This window comes from Vicugna pacos, chromosome 11 (assembly GCF_048564905.1).
Source record: "Vicugna pacos chromosome 11, VicPac4, whole genome shotgun sequence".
Taxonomy (NCBI): Eukaryota; Metazoa; Chordata; class Mammalia; order Artiodactyla; family Camelidae; genus Vicugna; species Vicugna pacos.
Window position 1 is genome coordinate 93,197,370 of NC_132997.1, and position 24,089 is coordinate 93,221,458.

The following is a 24,089-nucleotide window of genomic DNA, read 5'->3' on the forward strand; positions in this document are numbered from 1 at the left end:
TTAAACACATTTAAATAAACTCAGTTTTCAAACATCCCTCGTATATCCAAGTCAGTAAGCACAGCAGCATGAATAACAAAGTGTTTCAATGCATGGTTAAAAAATTGCTTCTTCTTAAAACTTGCCTTGTTGTACTCCTTTTCTTTCCAACATGTTTTCTGACATTTAAATATAAATGATTTCTTTTTCTCCACTGTGGAAGACGCTTCAAGTAAAGGAAGCTATTTTCCTAAAGATACATCTGAGATATCAGCACTGCTGGTTAACAATGATCTGCTAGTCTCAATTTGGTAAGTCAGTCAATACTTTCAAGCTTTTCAATAAGTACTCAGTAGCCATGGAAAATAGATTGGAATTGAACCTGAAATACTGATTCCCTCAGCTCTCTTTGCAGCTGGAACAGCCAGAGCCGCCAAATCACTCACTTCTGGCTGGGAAATCCTGAAAAAGTCAGTGCCTACTATGTGTCCAATACCACACACTGAGCTGATATAACTAACATGCCTGATGTCTGTCTATGCACACACACACACCTGTTCAATCGGTTCTGTCCTTCCACCTGATATAAAACTGCCATAGAATTTCTTTCCCACAAAGGAAACCCCTTAATTCAAATTACTTAATACTTAAAAATATGGAAAGAACATAGGAGTTTGAGGGACAGAGTAAAGAAGATAAAAACAGAAAGAACAATAATTAAATCTGTGAAATCAGAAATCAGCAGAATTCTTGGAAAGGCTCTCCAATCATTCAGTAATACCTTTAAAACCCAGACTCACTGAACTTGATCTTGCCATATGCTTCCACATGCTATTATTTCGATACTATTGATTACACGTGTCCATGAGTAGCAATTAGAAATTATCCCTATTGCAAATTTAAACTGTCAGCTTACATAGATTTGTCACCTTCACCTCCACTAGGTCACTTTCCGTCCCTTCAATTAACATTCCAAGGGCTCAGTCCCTCAGTATTAGAGAGGCCTTCCCAAGTCACTGACTACTCTCTATTCACTGCTTGGAGAATCCCACTTCAATACTTGGGATTGTTGCATTTCTTACCTCTTACTTAGCTAACGTCTTGTAATGGCTAATATTCTTCAACTGCCACAAACACAGAAGGTGAGATAATGACAGATTATGCAGGAAATTACACACACTATTTGAAAAAGGGAAAGTAACAGTGGTGCTGCCTCGATATCTCATGGTATCATGTAAACCAGCAGCTCTCAAACTTCTTGATCTCAAAATCCCTGTATATTTAGAGTACTTACTGAGAACCCCAAAGAACTTTTGCTTATTGAACTTTATCAGTAGGTACTTAACTGTATCAGATATTAAAACTGGGACTTTCAAAAATATGTACTTGTTAATTCACTTAAAAATAACAATAAACCCAACATATGTTAATTCAATATATTTTGTTTAAAAATTACTGTAGTTTCTAAACCAAAAAAAAAAAATTAAGTGAGGAGAATGGCACTGTTTTACATTTTTGCAAATTTCTTTAATGTCTGGTTTATAGAGACAGCTGATTTCTCATATCTGCTTCTACATTTAATTTGTTGCCATCACATAGCCTGCGGAAAACATTCCTGCACACTCACATGAGAACAAGAGTGAAAAAGGCTCATAAAATAATTTAGTCCTTGAAGAGCCCCGGATGGGGCCTTGGACTACCAGGAGTACAAGACCACACTTTTGAGAACCACTCATACAAATGTATCTTTAAAATACAGGTAGAGAAGGAGTCTATAAACTGTAAACTGCAAACAGAAAGGGAGCAGGTTATAGTGACCTGAGTTCAGGACTCTGGAATCAAGATACCCAGATCTGAGCCCTAACTCCACTCACCACACACTTACTGTCTTGCTAAGGTAAAATGGCCAGAAAGTTAACTTCTTTTAAAAGTATCAATTTCTGCATTTTTAAAACAAGAATCACACTTTTATGCACACCCTCAAAGGTGGTCATAAGAAACAAATAATGATGTACAAATGAAAGCACTTTGTAGACTATTAGCAAATTTGAGTCAGTTTTGGTTTTGGTTTTAAAGGCGACTGAATGACACATTCTAAAAGACTGTGTCTATGAAATTTCATTAGTAGCTCATTTAATCGCAAGGTTAATCTAAAAGCAACTATCTTTAATTTCCTCACCAATAAGTCAGTCATGTGATTAGCAATATTTAATAGTTTATCTTTCTCATGCCCACAGCTTGTAGTAAAATTTAGATAAGTGGAAGAAGTAATAAGCAAAGGTATTTTTCAGCAGTTCCTCAATTTCAGAAATTCAGCTGATAAGGGGAAAAATTAAACAATAAAGCTCACCACTAGCTATACAAAAGGAAACACATCTTAAATGTTGGGGAAGGATGGCATGGCTTCTGTGATTAATGAGTTACGTGGTACAATACCAAAGGCACTATGTGGAAACGACATCAATATTAATGGGCCAATTCAAGCTTCCAGCTAAATGGCTCCCCAAAATGGGTGTATATTTACTCTGATAAAGTACGCCTGTCTCCTGACCCACCTCCCTCTATGTTCCTCAGTTATGCTTAAAAACACAGACACTGTTAAGATTCAAAGGAACAGGCAAAGGGGGAGTTACACTGCAGGCACCAAGGACAGCACTGGGGGGACCTGCTCAGGAGTTCAAAGACTGGAACAGTGAAAGGCTTCAGGAGCTTCAAGAGAGCAGAAGCTGTGTTCTCCTTCCTGCTAAAGCATCCAGAAGAAACTCTACTAAATTGTACTGGTTCACACAAAAACCTACGATTTGACCACTGGTATTCCGAAATTTTTTTAAAGTTTACGGAGGCCCCCAGAAGTACTCATTCAAAGCACCTGACTGAAGTATGCACTGTTTGAAAATAATTCCTGCAACTGTTTTGCCCTTTGTTAGCAGTTTCATGAAACACTGCAATAAACTTTGAATTCATTTTAAAAACAGAATCCCAAAACTGTGGTAAACCACTATGGTATCAAAATTCACATGATTTCTTAAAAAAAAAAAAAAGACCCCGAAACCGAATTGAAATAGCATAGTCTATAATTAAGAAATTTGAGATAATAATTAATTTGCAAAATGGAAACAGCAATACTCATGGTTAATACATCACATAGTTTTGTGTACGTTATTTAAAACCTGAATGCACGCCCCCCTGTGATGCGGCCTCCTCCACTGTCAACATCCTGTGCAGGGAGGGGGATATATGGAAACTCCCTGCACTTTCCCCTTAAGAGCAGAGAATCTAAAAGTGCTCTAAAAAATAAAATCTACAATTAAAAAAAAAAAAAACAACTGAATGCAATCAATTCCCAATTTTTCTGGCAGACAATCAGTACACTAAAGATAGCTCCCAAAACTAACACACTTCCTGGTTCACAGCTGTACCGTATGGTAGATACAACCGTCTACCTGGAAAAAGACTCCAACCTTGTTTCCAGTTAATGTCCAAAGTAATGTCCAAAATGAAGCCAACTCTGAGGAAACATGTGCTGGTTGGACATGTAGTTCCCAACAAAGAACATTCCACAGAACAACAGATCTGCTATTCAATGAATTCTTGTTCCCCTGGCAAAATCCCTTCACCTGAAAAGACAACTATAGAGTTGAACTAGTTGGGAACATTACCTGATGGTTCAGCTACCAATATCCAGTGTAATCTCCACCAGCAAACAATATTTTGCATTTTGAGGTTACTTTTTTCTTTGCTGATTCTGACAGCTAACACAAATTACAAGTACTCTGATTTGATATCACACTGGATATCAACGTTTTACAGTCCACGTTATATTACAGGAACCAAATTTATTGATCATAACCCTCAAAATATTCAATTGTCTTAGTTTCATATATTTATAAATTAAATATTGCTAACTCTGTAATAAGACGGCACCAAAAATTTTAGTCTATGCAGGGTTATTCTAATGCAATTATTTTCAATTATCACCTGTATTTCAATCTGAAGACAATTAAATTTTAATGATCCTCAAAAAAGAAAAAAAAGTACATGTAAAAGTAACAATATTTTGTTATTCTTTTTTAAGAAACACTTTCTCTGTTCACAAAGGAAATATATAAAAGTTAATTTTACTAAGTAAAATAAGGGACAGTTTTTACAGCCTGCAGATACGAAGAATTCATGTGCTGCTCCCATTCACCCAACTCTCTCAGGTTGCAATACAGTACTTTATGCTAGGTAAGCATCTAAAGGCCTCAATTTCATCAGAATCCCTGAGTTAGTGAAGATTATCCAGTCATTAAAAAGGAAAAAACTCTTTATACTATCTACCTCAATTTCTGCTGATAATCTCAATAAAAAATACTCAGCAGCATCTAACCTGAAAATTTTAATCAGCTCTTATTAAATAAGACCATGACATATTATAACAACTTCTATTCACTTCCAAATTGGGGAGAAAGAACCAAATTCAAAAAAAAATTATAAAATAAAATAAGCTACAGTAATTCATATGAAGAACTATTATGTAGGAATTAAAAACTGTTTACCAAGATTTTTTAATAACATTGTAAATATTTCTCCAAGTTAAGTAAAAATATAACAGTATAAAATGAGATATATGATTCCAATCATACGAAAAATTTCTGTGTATGTAACACACAAACTTGTAAAAATGGGGAAAGAATCTAATATTGTTAGTAGAGAGCTTATGAGTGATTTTTTTCTTATTCTTCCATTTTCTGTATTTTTTGAAATAGTGTTATTTTTAATAACATGTATTAATGTATAATCAAAAAAGTCTTAAAATTCAAAGTTGAAGAATTCCTAGTGTTAAATAGGTGGTTGATAGGTGAAATTTGACACAGGCCAAAGAAATTGCTGGCTGTCCTTCGAGTGCAGCTCTGGACTTGATTTTCTCTTGACTGAGTTATTTTTCAATTTAGTTGGGGTAGAGGTTAACTTACAGACTTCTGTCTGGTGGAACAAATAACCCAAAAGGTTACAGTTTAATGCCCTGTAAGACAATAACCAGTGGTTATTTATCTAACTTAGTAATCTCATCTCAACCTTTTATTAAACTGTTTGCAGATACGTAACAGACATATATATATATATATATGTATCAATATCTATCTTCACACATGCTCCTTGACCCAGCTCTAAAGTCTTACTGGGTCTTGCATTTAATTAATGAGTCAAAACAAAATTTGCCATGTTGATGTGTTCATGCTCTAGCTGCATGAAGGTCATGATTTTAACGTTTTGCAAATTATAGTTTAACAGTTTTGGAGGTCACTCACCGAGAAGCTCAAGTGAATTGACTTACATGATGAACCTAAGTAATTTGTAAGTGTCCTCACAGTATGTTAAGCCTAGCATGTCTTTTCTTGTTTGTCTTTTCTTGACTCTCAAAGAGATTCCCCTGCAGCGACAGAGCTCTAACTTTGCTGTTTCTCTAAGTCTTTTTCTCCCTCTCTTCTAATTTTGTGCTTTTGTTTATGTTTTATAACCAGTAAGTTATCCCCACTACCGGCAGCAATAGTTAAATCTGGTTCATAGTCCCTGTTGGATGGATGATGGGGATCTATTCTCTGTTGGATGAGAGAAGACAGAGTGTGTGGTTTGTTAGTTTTTCATCTGTTTCTTTATTTGTGAGTTCAATCAATTAAGGAGAACAGCTCTCTGAGTTCTGAACCTCATTGGCTTCTGTGGTTACTTCTGACCTGTAGCTCAAGCTGTAGAACTGCAGCTAAGAGCTCTCTACATCACTGTGAGTCTATAGTTCAGAAAAATCTTTACTTCTTGTTGTACATGAAATATTTTCCAACATCCAGAGAGCATTAATAAATCACACTATTACACCTCTTAGAAGAGTTTTGTAAAAACTGATTTACAGATATAAGTGAGCATTTATACAAATCTATTATTCTCCAACTTCACAGAAAGTAAAGAAACTGCTAGCTTGATGGGGAGTGTACAGCTCAGTGGTAGAGAGAGTGCTTAGTATGCACAAGGTCCTGGGTTCAATCCCCAGTACCTCCATTAAATAAATTAATAAATAAACAAACCTAATTATCTCCTCCCCCAACAAAAAATACAAAAATAAATAAAAAAAAGAAATTGCTGTCTCAGAAACATTTTTAAGATAAATTAAACTGGTTTAATAATTTTGGTTTAAGAAAGAAAAAAGTCATGTCTTTTCTCAGATTTGTAAGTACTAAGTGTAATATATGATAGATTTTAGAAAGAATATATGAAGCTTTGTTTTTGTTTTGTTTTTGGTAATGAAAAGACCAGTTTAACTAAACTTCCAAAACTACTTACTGGTTTATTAATCAAAAAAGTTAACACTATTTGTATACAATGCTTAAGATTTTGAAAAATCAAAATTTGTGTTCAACTGAATTAAATTATAATTCTGACATTTTAAAATACTTGCTAAATTGTGGCAGAACATACATAAAACTTACATTTTCAACATCTTTTGAGTGTACAATCTTGAGGTATTGAGTACATTTACACACTGTTGTGCAGCTACCACTACCATCCATCCCCAGGACATTTTCATCCTGTACTGATTGTCTGTAGCCACTGAACAGTAACTCCCGATTACTTCCCTCCCTAAGCCCCCAGCAACCACTACTCTACCGTCGGTCTGTGAATCTGATTACTCTAGGTACTTCAGCTAAGTGGGATCATACAGTACTTGCCCTTTTGTGGCTGGCTTATTTATTTCACTTAACATGTTCTCAAGGTTTGTCCATGTTGTAGCATGTATCAGAATGTCCTTTCTTTTTAGAGCTGAATAATATTCATTCTACTGTATGTATTTACCACAATTTGTTTATCCATTCACCTGCCCATATACACCTGGGCTGCTTCTGCCTTTCAGCTAGTGCGAATAGTGCTTCTGTGGACACTGGCGCACAGTATCTGAGTCCCTCTTTAAATTCTTTTGTGTGATAGCCAGAAGAGAAACTGCTGCATCATATGGTAATTCTATTTTTAATTCTTTGAGCAACTGCTGTACTGTTCTCGGTAGAGGCTGCACCTCTGCATGTATTTTACCTGCCCACTAGCAATGCAGAAGGGTTTCAGTTTCTCCATATCCATGCCAACATTTATTGACTTCTGGTTTTTTGGTTAACAGCCATCCTATTGGGTATGAAGGTGGTATGTCTTTGTGGTTCTGACTTGCATTTCCCTCATGATTATTAATGTGGAGCAACCAACAATATTTTTATGTTTTGTGTTGGCTTAAACATAATTTAAGACATTTATATAATTTTAAAATGTGGACTAATATAAATCAATAAATTTAATGTATAACCTTTGGATGCCTTGGGAACTTCTAAGTAAGAATGAACACTAAAACAATGAGCATAATTTTAAGCTTATATATTTTTTCTTCTTACTTACACATGCTACAGAATGGCTGTATCTTTGGGTCATGTCAATAAACATGTTCATCTCTGTCACTCTGAGGTGTAAAAGGGATGTGTAGGAAAGCTGTGATATTTGTATTTATTCAGTTTCTCAGTCTGCTAAACTGCTTATATACAACAGGAAGTTCTCAATTACCTCCCTCTCAAGTTCCCTCTATGAAACAGAAGTTATCACTTTATTAAAAATGTAATTAATATGGATGGCTGAGACCATCTTAAGGACAAAAGAGAAACAGCATTTGTGTATGCAAGGTAGTAGGATAAGACTTGTTTTTATTTTTTTAAAAAAGTAAGCAGAACTGTTCTAAGTAAAATGTCAACTTGCTTCAGAACATAAAAGCATAGTAAAGGACAAAACTTGAAGGTTAAGGGAAACTTATTTTATTTGCCTGTTTTAAAATACCTGAGTCTTTAAAGAAGCTATGAAATAATGTTAAAAATGTTGGCTAAGTTTTGAGGGACATCTTCATCTGACATACTCACTCACTTTATAAGTGAAAAAGTGAGGGTCAAGATGATTAAGGAATTTGCCCAAGATCACAGAGCCAATTTAGGAGAATGCTAAGAAGGATCCAGAATTCTTAACTTTTAGTTCAGTATTCATCTCAGTGGACACTGCTTCTGTAGTACACCATGTTAACACACAATTAAAATATATTAACATGTCCTGTCCAACAAAATGAATTGAGATACTTCAGCAATTTACCAAACCAAAGTATGAATCAAGAAATGTATTTCTCAATGACAGAATTCTAAGGAACTAAAATGCTTCAAAAACTAGGAGCTCTGAAATGACAAAAACTCGAACTTTAAGCATAAATAAATGAGGACACATTTACAGTAAATGTTTTCAATAAATGTGACAGAAATAGGAATTTATTTATATCTGCTGCATTTTTACTGTAGAACAAATAGAAATTAAGATGTTAACCTGGTAACTGTTTACTCTGACACTTCCTTGTACTTTATTTATACTTCTCTATATATCCAATCCTAAACATCCAACAAAGACTTTTAGTGAGACACTATCTAAACACTCAAAAGGAAAAGTAATAGAATCCAAACCCTGTCAATTCTACAGATCAGTCAGTATGTATTGAGCACTGCAACGAACACCTCAGAATCAAGAGTGATTATCCTAACGTGAGCCCTCACTAAATGTCAATTCAATTTGAGGCTCCTGCTTTTCCAATCTTTCTTATAGAAGGAAAAAAACATCCCATGGTAACCATCCAAACTGATATTTTTATTTAGAATTCAATGATTGCCAACATCAAGCAAGACTGACATCCTCATGGAAACTAATCCATGCCAGGATTTACCATTCAAACATTTTCTTAAGTATTCATGCACATCTAATGGGCAATGAAAATTGTCAAGGCAGATGACCTCAATTTTTAACACAATGGAAAGATCCCTGGAGTAATGACGAACACCACTACTTGCTAAAGGAAGACTGACTTGGCAAAAAGGTATCCAAGTTTAGCAACTCAACCTTATACGTACCTTACCCCTCCACTGCTACCTCTGCAAGCTCCCGTCATTTCTACAGGACCCAGTTTAGGTAACAGCCATTCCCTCTTCCCAATTCTGGCCACTGGTGACTTCTTGATATCTACCAGAGTCATCTAAAGTACTTTTTATTGCTGAATAGTATTAGTATGGTAATACCATATTTTGCTTATCCGTTCACCAGCCGACGGACATATGAACTGTTTCCAGCTTTGGGCCATCATGAATAATGTTACCATGAGAGTTCACATACAAGTCTTTGTTTGGACGTATATTTTCATTTCACTTAGGAGTGAAGTTGCAGGGTCATACATATTTAATATTCTGAGGAACTGCCAAAATGTGGCTATGCTATTTAACATTCCCACCAGCAACATATGAGGGTTCCAATTTCTCCGTATTTCACCAACACTTACTGTCTTGATTATAGCCATTCTAGTGGGTTTATATTGATATCTCATTGTGGTTTTAATTTGCATTTCCCTAATGAATGACAAGCATCTTGTGCTTATTAACCATTTTTGTGTCTTCATGGTGAAATATATAATCAAATCTTTTATCCAGTTTTTAAACTAGGTTGTCTTATTACTAAGCTATGAGAGTTCCTTATGTTAATTGATTCTAATTAAATTCCATTTTGAACAGAGATTATTTCAATCTTTTTCAGTTTACTGAGATTTGCATAATGGTACAGCACATGATCTATCTTAGGGAACATTCCCTGTGTACTTGAAAAAATATGTATTTTTTCATTGTTGGGTACAGTGTTCAATAGATACCAACTAAGTAGAGCTGTGTGATAGTTTTGTTCAAATCTTCTATATTCCTTGTGATTTTCTGTCTAATTGTTCTATCAATTACCGAGAAAGTTGTCCTAAAGTCTCCAACTATAGCTGTGGATTTGACTATTTCTCCTTTCAGTTCCATTAGGTTTCGTTTCATGTATTCTGAGGTTCTGTTATTAAGTGAATAACATTTCAGATTACTGTGTCTTCATTTGATGAACTGACCATGTTATCATTATGAAATGTCCATCTTCCCTTCTGTTAAAAGTCTTTGCCCTGAAGTCTATTTTGTTAGCTATGAATAGTCACTCCACTTTCTTATTAGTATTCACTTGGTATAGTTTACTCTGGCCTTTTACTTTAAACATATTCATATCTTCATATTTAAGGTAGATTGTGCTTTTTTTCTTTTATCTAGTCTGACAATCTCTGACTTTCATTTGGAGTGTTTAGACCTGTACTATATCCAACAGGATAGCCACTGGTCACACATGGCTACATAAGTTAATTAAAATTTAAAAGTTTTTCAATTCAGTTCCTGAAGAGTTCAGTGGCTGTGTATGACCAGTGGATACATACATGTTTTTGACAGAATAGATATAAAACATTTCCATATAGCAGATTTTAGATCACTTGTAATTAATGTACTAATTGACATGGCTGAGTTTAAGTGGACCATTTTGCTCTGTTTTCTATTTGTCTCACCTGTCCTTTGTGAACAACCTTTCCTTTTTTCCACCTTTTGTGAGCCTGAAAACATGTTATCATTGCTACTGTCAACACCATTGGATTATTAACTCTCTCTCTGCTCTTTTTTGTTAAGGCTGCTCTAGGGCAGTAGTTTTTAACTGGGATATTTGGCAAAGTCTGGAGACATTTTGCTTCAACTCATGGGTAAGATGCTACTAGCATCTGTTGGGTAGAGGCCAGAGATGTTCCTAAGAATCACACAACACACAAGACGGCGCCCACAAAAAAAGACTTATCCAACCCAAAATGGCAACAGTGCCAAGGCTGGCACACCTGAAACGTACCACTGTCTTCCTTCAAAAAATACTGTCATCATTTCATGTAATGTTAGACTCTCAAAGCTTATTGCTGTCATATACTAGTAGCTGCAATATTGAACTCAACCAAACTACCTCTCAAGGGCTCAATTTTCTTCATAAAGAAACTGGAAATAATTACCTCATAGACATCCTGTGAAAATTAAAATAATATAAGCATATAAGCATAGTACTCCCATATACTACAGGTGCAACTTCTCGAAAAACTGGTAACTGCTAATGAAAAAGATTCCAATTGACCTGGAATGAAGGACTAGGACATCCTTGAAGAGAATCCTAAGTGACCCACATTCCCAAATGATTTAACTTTTCTCACAAATGCCTCTTCTCTGGTTCTCTACCTCCAAAATGATGATAAGACTGCACCCTACTGGACTGGCTGGCAAACTCAGACTTAGAAGAGAATTTCAAGAATCTTTTAGCCTCTGATACATAATCCCTTTTATTTACCTACATTTAATTGAAGACATCTGTATGTGGTGCCACACAAAATGTAATTCAGGCTTAGAAATGTCAATAAAAATGTCTGTAAGGGAGAGATCCGATGTAAACCTAGCAGGGGAACGCACATCACCAGCTACAGAGCCACACGAAATTAGGAATATAATGGAAGTATGTGGCCTGACTTGACGAGGTGATAAAAGCTCTTTTCCTATAAAGCTTAATGAGCTCTATTAGTCTTCAGCTCACAGGAATGTAAAAGGGTCAGCCCCACAGAGGGAAGTAACTGACTCTCCACACATGGCTCCATTCAAATGACAGCAGATCAAATTACTGATGTAATTACTATAACCTGACAATTTCGTTAGATCCCAGTGGCAGTTAACTGTTTAGGACTTACAACAAAGGGACATGGGTCATTCACAGTAGTTTTTGCGGACAGAATGAAACTTAAAGTCACCTTCATATTCAACTGCAAACCTCATGTATTTTATTGTCTCTACCTGAATTATTTTTCTTGTATTCAAACTTAGGTAAGGTATCTGGGTACTTACCATGTTTGCAATTTTCCTTCTCCAGCTGAAGCATAAGCTTAATAGCACATTTTAAACGTTTAGAGACTCTCTCAACATTCTCCTGCCTTTGCTTTGCTTTGCTTTGCTTTGGATCTCAGGTTCTGTGCGGTAGCAAAGGAGCAGAATCCTGAGCTCAGTGCTGCTGGAGATCTGGGGGTAGCAGCACCAACCATGCCATCCAATGGCCCCTGTGAAATTCCAGGCTAGAAACATATCAACAGAATGCCCTCAAAGTATTTCCCAAATACTTCAAGAAAAGAAAAGCACATTAGTCATCTATTATTTTCTTTTTCCTCCTCCATGTCCACAAGCCCAGAAAGGAAAAAGATCAGTTTAGCCGAGGTAAAATACAGCTCCAGATCATTAAATGGAGAAAGCGGATCAGACAGGAAATGCAGGAACTATCACTAAACTTTGATCATGATACTTTCCCATCTACTTTTCACCAAAGATTAAAGCTTCTACACAAAGATCCCCAATATTTAACTTGAATAATAGGATGTAATTTAAAAACATGTTTGGTACAACTCTAGGTGTACAGTTGGCACCATTCCAAGTCCTATTTATACCTGAGAGCATCCTTTGGAAAAAGACAAAGACACTGATCTTAAGTAGCTACAATCTAGCTAAGAAAACAGACTATTAACCACATTGAAACAGAATTATTAGACCTTGTGTGCTTTCAGCTGCATCCTGTCAAATTACAGAAAAAAGCATACTACTCTTAGCCTCAACTGTACTGTACCTAGATTACTTATTTATTCTTTCAACAAATACTTATTCAGTGCCTCCTGTGTAGTATTAACTATACATGGAAACATAAGGAAGCAAGAAAAACGCGGTCCTCTCTGAGCTTACATCTGGGGAAAGTGTATCAGTGAGGTCTACTTAAAAGCATCTTTGCCATTGTTCGTAACATCTTCAAACCGCTACTCTGCCCCAGTGACATGCACATCAAGCTCCGGCCTCCGTATTTATACCTGTGCAGGTAAGCTAGCCCAGCCTTACTGCCGTCTGCTCAAAACTCCTATTTCTGGTAACTCCCCTCAGCTCTTACTTAAATTAGAGGCCAGCCTTAAGCATTATCAACATTATCTCTTCATCTAAGCTCCTACCAGTCCCTTTTCTTCCAAGACAAGACCCTGTTTCCACTTCAATCAGAGAGTTCCCTCACGTTCATCTCAATCAAACACTGACTACAAGAGCCATCATTTAAAACCTACCAAGGTATCCCATTCTCCCCCATGTGACTTCTTCATGGGAAGAGCAAGAGGTAAAACATTTTGTAGTTAACGTTAACATCTTGTTTATCTCCTTCCTAACTAATTTCTGTATGCTTAAATTGTTTTTAAATTGAGATTTGCATGTATAATTTTGCATTCTGCTTTTATGTCTTAATATAGGCAAAAGTAGTATCAATGTCCCTCTACACACCCGGATGCCTCCTCTTTCCCATTCCTTTCCCAAAGTCTCGCCCATCTTCTCCAAGTAATTCCTTATCAGCCACAGCTCACACTGACATCTGGTTCTCGGGTTATCATTAACGAGGATTAGGTGAGAAAGTGAACTGGGCACCTAGGATAGTGCCTGTGTTACAATGAAGCTCAATTAAAGGTAAATCCTTTGCTCTTTGCTAATTAATTCATGGATTTTAAAAAGCGCTCTCAAATCAACTGAAACCTCCCTGAGACAGCCTCTGCCCAGACCTCTCCGGCTCTCCTTCCACACCAGGGCAGTTCACAGAGGATAAGCCCAGGGTGAGACAGTCGTGGGAGTAAGGCAGTACCATAAGGCTCTTCAAAATGGAATGATTTCACTCTACCAATTAGAAAGAAAATGTACTTAAAAAGAGGCAACAACCTGTTATGAAGGTTGATAGCTTTGTAACTTATAGGAGTTCTTATAAAACAAAGTCTGCATTCATCTCATTACTGGTATTGAAGAATGTATCATGACAAAAAAGATCACTCAAATTATCAAATGAATGCTTCACAAAAGATACCAAGAATGATGTTCAACTAGCACTTCTAGTATTAAGGTCAGTGGGTAAACTCTTACCTCCAAAGGTGAGTTGCAAAGGAATCTGGTGAACTGCAGAATCACATTTGAATAGAATCAGTTTCATCCAATAAAAGAGCAGCAAAAGAGAACAAAAAATGAAAAATTATTACAAAATTTTTCAAAAGGAGCACATAGAGTAAACCTAAATGTCTGTATATAATGTCTTACACTGTATAATTCATTCACAAAATATAGAAAAGTTCAATCTAGCCCATAGTAGGTACCCAACTATTTGAATTAACTTAAAGAAACATTTTTAAAACTCTGTACAAAAACAGATAAAGCACAACAAAACTAGTCTTAAAATATTTTGTTCTTTAAAATTTTATCTCACAACCCCTATATAATAAAACCTTCTCCAAGAGAGGAATCAGCAATCCTCCTGATCATAAATGCCACAGGCAAAGTTACGTACATGCCAAGAGAAGAAAAATGTGCAAATCAAAGGAGAAACCAAGAAGGGAGAGAAATTAAACAGTCAAGACCAAGAAAGGAGGTTGGATGAGTGAGGGTGGATGAAAGGAGTTCCCTCCCCATAATTTGGTACCCAGCCTATGATGTTTACCCTGTTCTGCCCTTCCTCTTTTTTTCAGCCCCATATGCGTATTTTTTCTCTCTGCTCTTTCTCAGAAACAGAGTTTTATAAATTTTATCTGAAACTAAGTATTAACCTGCTGACTGTTTCATGGTATTTAAATAAAGGAACAAATTTTGGAGGGGGGAGAAGCCATGAAAAAAAATGACAAAGCAAATTGTAGGTTAGCTCTGAAATAAGGACTGTCACATAACTTCATACATTTTCATGAGGGTAATTCATGTTTTCTGAGATGTTATTTACAAAATCAACATTTGAAATCTTTTGAGATTTACTGTAATAATAAAGTAGTATAAACTCTGGATCTTTCTGAATGGAAATTAACTACAATAAAACGCAGGGGCAGGCCTGTTTCCAAGCACTCTTCAACTTCCTCTCCACAACAAAGCCAGCTAGTTCTCCCTGGGAATACAGATAATTTGATTCTCTTTTAGAGATACACACCGAAATATTTCTCAGTGAAATTACATGATGTCTGGGATTTCCTTCAAAATCACTGGGGGGTCAGGAGGAAAGGGATGGTAGGGAGTGTGCAGATAAAACAAGGGGACCCTTTATATTAAACCAGTGAGGACAGGAGATGAATATGTGAGGACTCAATGCACGACTCTCTACTTTGTGAATGTTTAAAGTTTTCCATAATAAAGTTGAAAAAGTATATCAGACACTTCCTTCCACCAAAACTAAAGCAAATACATTCCTAAAATATTAATAGTGAACTCCAAAGCCAAGTAATTAACTAGTATCATCTAGGCCTTAGACAACAGGGTATACTAAAATATAGACACTGTGAGATTCTTTCCTTAATTTATATAATATTAATATGCAATTCAATTAACTATTAAAAAGAACTTTCTGAAAGTGCAAGACATACCAAATTTTAAATTTTCATAATGCTGATATAAAGCACATAATTCTACTGAAATTTAAAGTGCAACGTCTGTTGTCTTGGATTCTTTTTATAATAGCCCAGCATAAAATGACGTCTACACTTCCTCCCAAGGGCAAAAAGTAACCACTGAAAGACTATCCGGTTTTAATAGTGGAGAAAAATGAAGCATGGTGAATCTTCATTTTAAAATGAGAAATTTATTACTGTAGTGTTTTTTCTATGCTTTTCTTCAATATGTGCATGCTAACTATATTATACATGCCATACTTTAGAATTTAGAAGTAGTATGGTTCAGTCATAATTAATGCATCAATTATGACGGAAGTGTGAGATAAAATTCACATTTTATGGCAACATAAGAAAAATTAAAACATAAGTTTTTCTCTGCCCTTTGGCCTCCTCTCTCCCCTCTGCTGTGCACTGTGTGTCTGCATTATGCATCGGCCAAACCTCCCCCGTGGGCAGAAATATCTGCTCAACAATAAGAAGCAACACCTCCTAAACCAGTAAGACAACTGCTTAAAAGACAACATTCCTTCTTGCTCTTGTAAGGGGGTCACACGACCCACCACTTTGTACTTATAGATCTGGATTGTGTAAACTGTCAATAATACATCATTTACTGTACAGCCTCCTATGTCAAAAAACTTATATAACTGTGCTTTGACTTCTAATTGGCAGACGAGTTCTCAGAGCTTTCTGAGAGGCTGTACCTGGAGTTATAATTCTCAATTTAGCTCGAATAAAATTTTCCATTTGTTTCTTAGATAGACTAGGCTGATTAATTTTTCATCGACAGAAGTCACTTTAAATAATGATAGAGTAGCATATAAATACTCTGCAAGAAAACTATTGTCTCCTTGAAGCTCCAACAACTTACACACATCTTTGTCTAGTATATATGTAACATTCCTGTTGCAGCTTTTTCAAAATAGACCTAAAAATTTTTTTCCTGTTTGAAGCTGCCAAAACACAAAATATATAAAGTTCTTAGTCTGCAAAGCAGTATAAACAGAATAACAAATCACAGGGCAGATGTTCACTATCCTATACACAGGACATGAAAAAGGTTGAAAAATGTTTCATCTCAATTAGCGCACCAGAAAAAGCCACTGTGATTTCCCTTCAAATTACTTACTAAATTCTTTCATGATGAAATGACACATATTATATTTAGTACAAGTAATTAATACTTAGAACAACCACAAAAAGTAAATATAATTGCAAAATACATTTTGCATATACACTGAAACTGATGGAAGAAATACATATCTTTTAACAAATACCACCATGATGTCAGATCAGTATTAAAAAATGGCTCAATTTTACTGTGAATCTAAAACTTCTCTAAAACACAGAGCCTGTTATAAGGCAGGGGAGCAGAATTTGCCACCCCAAAATGTATCCCTTTAGAGTATTATTTTAAGCTGGTTATTTTCTAAGAAACAGCAGAATTAGGAAAAACTCTGAAAACCAAGTAGGAGTTGCTCCTTCACAAGAAACATTTACATTGGTAAATGTACAAAACTTTCATTCGTGAGAGTGTCTCCTTTGCTGTACCTGGAAGAGGAGGAAAATGAAACCAACCTACCAAATACATAGAAATAAAAACAGCAAATAAGGCAAAATAAGGTGACAGAGGAATATGTTTCCAACAAAAGAACAAGATAAAACCCCAGAAGAACTAAGTGAGGTGGAGATAGCAATCTATCTGATAAAGAGCTCAAGGTAATAATCATAAAGATGCTCAAAGAACTTGGGAGAAGAATGGATAAACAGAGCGAGAAGTTAGATGTTTTTAACAAAGAGAAAATATAAATATAAAAAAGAACCAAACAGAGATAAAGAATACATTAACTAAAATAAACAGTACACTATACGGAATCAACTGTAGATGAGATGACAGAGAGGAAAGGACCAGCAAGCTGGAAGACAGAAAAAAGAATAAAAGATAAAAAGAAATGAGGCCAGTTTAAGAGACCTCTGTAACAGCATTACATGTACTAACATTCTTATTATATGGGTTCCAGAAGGAGAAGAGAGAGAGAAAGGGGCAGAGAACATATTTCAAGACAAAATAGCTGAAAACTTCCCTAACCTGGGAAAGGAATGAGACATCTAGGTCCAGGAAGCACAGGCAGTCCAAACAGGATCAATCCAAAGAAGACCATACAGACACACTGTAATTAAAATGGCAAAAATCAAAGAATATACAAAGGGAGAAGATAGCCTCTTCACCAAATGGTGCTGGGAAAACCGAACAGCTATATGTAAAAGAATTAAACTGGACTACTCTCTCACATCACACACAAAAATAAATTTAAAATGAATTAAAGACTTAAATGTAAGATATGAAACCACAAAACGTTTAGAAGAAAACATAAGCCAAATAGCTCATGAAAAGTGCTCAACATCATTACTCATTAGGGAAATGCAAATCAAAACCACAATGAGGTATCACCTTGTACCTATTAGAATGGCTATTACCAAAAAGAGAACAAATAAAAAGGGTTGGCAAAGATGTGGAAAAAAGGGAACCTATGTGCACAGTCGGTGAGAATGTAAACTGGCGCAGCCATGAAGGCAAACAGCATGGCGGTTCCTCAAAAGATTAAAAATAGAAGAACCCTATGATTTAGCAATTCCATTCAGATATTTATTTGAAGAGAACAAAAATACTAATTCAAAAAGATATATGTACCCATATGTTCATTGCAACATTATTTACAATAACCAAGATATGAAAGCAACACAAGTGCCCATTAATAGATGAATGGATAAGGAAGATGTGATAATACACACACACACAAACACACACACATGATGGAATATTAGTCAGCCATAAAAAATGAAATCTTGCCATTTGTAACAAATGGATGGACCTAGAGGGTATTAATCTAAGTGAAGTCAGACAAAGAAAGAAAAATACTGTATGATTTCAGTTACATGTGGAATCTAAAAAAAAAACCACAAAACAAATGAACAAACATAAACAAAAAGAATTATAGAAAACAAACAGGTGGTTGCCAGAGGGGAAGGGATGGAGGGAGTGAAAAATAGGTAAGGGAGATTAAGAGGTACAAATTGCCAGTTGCAAAATAAATGAGTCACAGGTATGAAATGTACAGTGTGGGGAATTTAGTCAATAATTATGTAATATCTTTGTGTAATGACAGATCATAACTAAGAGTATCATGGTGATTATTCTGAAATGACAGAAATATCAAATCATGTGTTGTATAACCGGAACTAACACAGTGTTGTAGGTCAATTACACTTCAAAAACAAACAAATTCACGGAAAAAGAGATCAGATTTGTGGTTACCAGAGGAAGGGGTGGGGGAGAGGAAACTGGATGAAGGCAATCAAAAAGTAAGTTCTAGGGATGTAATGTACAACATGATAAATATAATTAACACTGCTGAGTGTTATATATGAAAGTTTTTAAGAGTTCTCATTGCAGGGAAAATTTTTTTCATTTCTTTAATTTTGTATGAGATGATGAATCGTCATTAAACTTACTGAGATCATCATTTCAAGACATAAGTCAGTCAAATCATTATGTTGTACACTTTAAACTTATATAGTGCTGTTTATCAATTATTTTTCAATAAAACTGGAAGAAAAAATAAAATAAAAATAAAAAGGGAAAAAAGATACACACAGATCAGTGCTACTGATACACAGTTACTGACCTTGCTTCTCTTAAAGCATTCTTACTCACCATTCTTACTCTCGATACTGTTATTCTCTCATCTTTGGTAGCCTGTCTCATAACACCTTCTCAGAGAAGCACTTTATGCTTACCCAGATTTTCTAAACAGTTTTCCAAGCACACAAAATTGTAGTTAAACCTCCTGTCAGCTGCAATTAGTAAATTCTTTCTTTTTTCCAAGACTTGTTATTAACCATGTTGGTTACTGGAGGTGGAGTGCGGTGGGGTGGGAGGATAAAAAGAAAAATACATACTACTAACTTTGTCAAAATAGCCCAGTAAAACTATAATCAACTATTTATCCCTGTAATGTAAACTATTTAACACACAAGTAATTTAAGCTAATATGTTCCTGAAATGCCTTTTCTGTTTAATAAGGAACCATGCTAAATTCCTGTATTTTAAAAAGGCATATTGAACAGTAATTTTTATAAAATAAGCCACAATTATTTTTCTAAACCAAAGAACATCAGTGAGATGTACCTATTTGTCAAAGTGGAATTCTAAGTTTTATAATAGCTCACACAGATTATCCAAAATTTCCATGCATTAACAAAATGCTTCTGCTGGTCCTATTTCCTCAGCCTTTCACCCTACTACATGGTACCTTCTTACAAATTGTTAGGGGACAAGTCTGATTATTTTAGGCTACAAAATAATCAAATATTTGAAATTTTATGATTATCAACATTCCTCACACCATACACAAAAGTAAACTCAAAATGGCTTAATTAAAGACAAACATAAGACAAGACAGTATAAACCTCCTATAAGAAAACATAGGCGAAAGATTTTCTGACATAAATCTTAGCAATGTCCTCCTAGTGCACTCTATTCAAGCAACAGAAATAAAAGTAACAATAAACAAATGGGAGCTAATTAAACTTAAAAGCTTTTGCACAGCAAAGGAAATCATAAGCAAAACAAAATGACAATCTATGGAATGGGAGGAAATACTTGCAAAAGATGAGACTGACAAGGGCTTAATTTCCAGAATATATAAACAGCTCACACAACTTAATAAGAAAAAAACAAACAACCCAATCCAAAAATGGGCAGAAGACCTAAACAAGCAATTCTCCAATGAAGACATAGAAATGGCCAATAGGCACATGAAAAAAATGTTCAAAATCGCTAACTATCTGAGAAATGCAAATCAAAACTACAATGAGGTATCACCTCACACCAGTCAGAATAGCCACCATTAAAAAGTCCACAGATGATAAATACTGGAGCAGTATGGAGAAAAGGGAACCCTCCTACACTGCTGGTGGGAATGTAGTTTGGTGCAGCCATTATGGAAAACACTATGGAGATTCTTCAAAAAACTAAAAATAGACTTACCATATGATCCAGAAATCCCACTTCTGGGCATATATCCAGAGGGAACTCTAACTTGAAAAGATACATGCACCCTTATGTTCACAGCAGCACTATATACAATAGCCAAGACATGGAAACAACCTAAATGTCCACTGACAGATGACTGGATAAAGAAGCTGTGGTATATTTATACAATGGAATACTACTCAGTCATAAAAGAGAATAAAATAATGCCATTTGCAGCATCATGGATGGACCCAGAGAATGTCATTCTAAGTGAAGTAAGCCAGAAAGACAAAGAAAAATACCGTAAGATATCACTAATATGTGGAATCTTAAAAAAAAAAAAAAAAGACACTAATGAACTTATTCACAAAACAGAAACAGACTCACAGACATAAACCAACTTATGGTTACCGGGGGAAAGGGGGTAGGAAGGGATACACTGGGACCTCAAGATTTGCAAATATTAATTACTATATATAAGATAAACAAATTTCTTCTGTATAGCACAGGGAACTGTATTCAATATCTTGTAGTAACCTATAATGAAAAAGAATATGAAAACAAATATATGTATGTATATGTATGACTGAAACGTTATGCTGTATACCAGAAGTTGACACCTTGTAACTGACTATACTTTCATTAGAAAATAAATAAATTAAAATTTATGATTATCAATCTAAATCATAACTCAATGTAAGACATTAAGTTTTTCTATCAGGAATTTGGAAGCTTTAATGGAGAGCCTAAATTATATTAAGCTAGACACCTTTCTGACTCCATTTAAAAAGTCAACAGAATGACAATTATATCTGTACTTAATAAGAAGTCAAAACTAAGGTTTGAGAACTAAGATCCTGTTTATCCGAATTCTCGTGAGGAGTAAAAAGATCAGATACAGATAATTCCTCAAATTCATTTTTACAGCTATTCCCTATTCCATTTGTTAGCAATGCAGCTCAAAGAACTAACCACTTGCTACTACCTTTTTTGGTTAGACCTAGAACCTTGGACATGACATTAAGATTCAATAAGTCTTAAAAGATGACAATGAAAACCTTATTTACATTCTAGCATATTTAAACCTATCTCTTCTGAGCCATTAAATCTCCTTTTTTGCTGACGGAAAGAACAGTGATCTCAGAGCTGGGCAATCTGGAATCTCACTAGCTCAAGCTACTTGAGTAACGTAAATTATTTGGGCCTTAGTTTTCTATCTACAAAATGATTCCAGCCTAACCACTTTCACCAAATGGTGTCCTGTGGCATGCCAAGTTCCTGAGACACTCTCTGAAGAATGATTCCATGACCAAATGCCAAGCTCCTAAAAAACTCTCTAAAAGATGATTCCACAGCCAAATAAGCTTAGGAAATGCTGCGTACTGTTGCTGTCTCACCTCCCCTTCCTCATCTTGGAAAAGTACAAGGTATACTGACAAATTAAGGGCTCAAAGAAATTCTGCAAAGAAAAACCCTACAAGATGAGTAAGTTCTGGGGATCTAAAGCACGGCACTGTGATTATACAGAACAATACTGTACTATATACTTAAAAGTTGTTAAGAGAGTAGATCTTGAATGTTCTTACCACAAAGAGAAATGGTAATCATGTGTGCGATGGAAGTGTTAGCTAACACTATGCTGGTAATCATGCTGCAACATATGTGTATCAAATCAGTATGTTGTACACTTAAAGGCACACAATGTTATTTGTCAACTATATCTCCAAAAGGTTGGGAAAACAAAAACCCCTTCAACTCCATTTAATCTACTGCTTTCCAAAGTTACATGACCAAAGAGTTTTGTTGGTTAGTTGCTTGGTTTTTAATTTCAAGTAACATTTGTTAATATTCCACAGACAACATTTGACAAAATTCATTCTAGGAAACACTGGTCCCTGCCAGCTCTGAATCATTTTCCCCAATCTATTCTTAACTGAAATGCTCACTGAGAATACTGAGTATGGCAGTGTCAGAAAAATCTAACATAAACTATCAATGAATCAATGGCTCTTTTTCCCCCTTTAAGAGAGAAGGTTCCTACCCAATAATATCCCTCAAGGGGATCCTCGCAAGATTTAGCACTTTGGATTGATGAAGGGGCTAATGCTCAAGCCCACACCATGGAAGGAACTGCAACAAATGTCTCTTGAAAGATTAACATCTGCCCCGAATCACAAAAGCCCATAACATTAATACACAGACGAGTTATAAATGTTTTGCCCTAAGTGTTGATTCCACAGCTTGCTGCCACACATCCTAATTAGTGAACTACTTCTACTGCATATGCTTTCACTACTTACAACTCTCTCCCCAATTTCTAAGAGCAACAGGGACCTGGGCTATAATTAAGTCATTCACTAACACTCACCTCATGTGTTCACTTTAATAATTATGTTTTATAGACAACGGCTCTGTATCTAATAACACAAATGGTATATATCTGAACTTAACTAAAAGTTCATTCATTGTTTACTACTGCCAACTCTGGTGTTGCTGTTTCTAAAACTGAAAGGTTAAACTTGCAACATCAACCTGTAAACCCAGATAAGAATGTCATAGTTCTACAGCTCAAAGAGAATGAACTCAAAGAGTTTGGTTGCTTTTCAACATTACCAGCAGCAAACAAAATCACCATATATAGTGAGTTCACATCAAAATGCAAAGAAAGGAGTTCTTGGCAAAGTCATCAAAAGGAATACCAAAACACATAGCTTTTTATGATAATTACAAGAGAGACTCAAGTGCTGGTGACAGGATGTGCTGAGTCCAGAATCTTCTGCTTCTCTAATGGGAGAGTCATTCTGCCACAGGACCCTGTGACTTAAAGACCTGCTTGTTACAGCACCAAATAAATTAAGGACTAGCACAAAATATTAAAACAACGCATAAGAAGTGTGGAAATAATTTCACAAGTGTGTTTAAAAGAAAAAGTACCTTAGGATTTTTTAAAAGTCAACTTTGGGACCAAAATTTTATGTAATAAGAAATCTTTAAAACTGCTGCTTTCTTAGTCTGTACATTGAGTGTTCCAAAATGTAACAAAAAAGTTTTTAAACTGCATTCTTCTAAAAATAATATTTTCCTAGGATTGCATTGTATAGGCATTTCCATATTGGGGAAAAGATATTTAGAATATACATATACAGTCGGCCCTCCATATTCTGCATCCACAGACTCAACCAACCACAGACAGAAATGGATGGAAATTTTTTTTTTAATTTCCAGAAGTTCCAAAAAGTGAAACTTGGATCTGCCCACACTGGTAACTATTTACACAGCATACACACTGTATTAGATATTATAAGCAATCTAGAGATGATTTAATGTATACAGAGGAGGACTGCATGGGTTATACACAAATATCCTACACCACTTTATATAAGGGACTGGAGCATCTGCAGATTGTGCTTATCTGCAGAGGATCCTGCAGCCCTCCCATGCATACTGAGGAATGACTGTAGGTGAAAGAACCCATATCCAAAAATAGAGAACTCTCAAAATCCATAAGGAGAAACGACATGAGAGCCCAATTTCTTAAAGGTGGGGCAAACTCTTAAACAGGCAACTTTACAAAAATGAGGATATTCAAATGGCCATAAATTTACAAAAAGGTGATCATAAGGCAAATTAAACCCCAAATATAATACCACTAAATACCAGAAAGGCTAAAATTAAAATTGGTGACGTGCTAGTGAGGATATA

At 35.4% G+C, this 24,089-nt stretch overlaps 1 protein-coding gene across 8 annotated transcripts in view; it reads right to left on the reverse strand.

Annotated features, from left to right (window-relative positions):
• Positions 1 to 24,089, reverse strand: part of ATE1 (arginyltransferase 1) — a 141,731-nt gene that overhangs the window by 77,524 nt on the left and 40,118 nt on the right. For all 8 annotated transcript variants that reach the window (XM_072972025.1, XM_072972020.1, XM_072972024.1 and 5 more), the window contains one exon: positions 13,854 to 13,886. In XM_072972025.1, the coding sequence (XP_072828126.1) occupies positions 13,854 to 13,886 (33 nt within the window). The remainder of the gene's footprint in view (positions 1 to 13,853; positions 13,887 to 24,089) is intronic.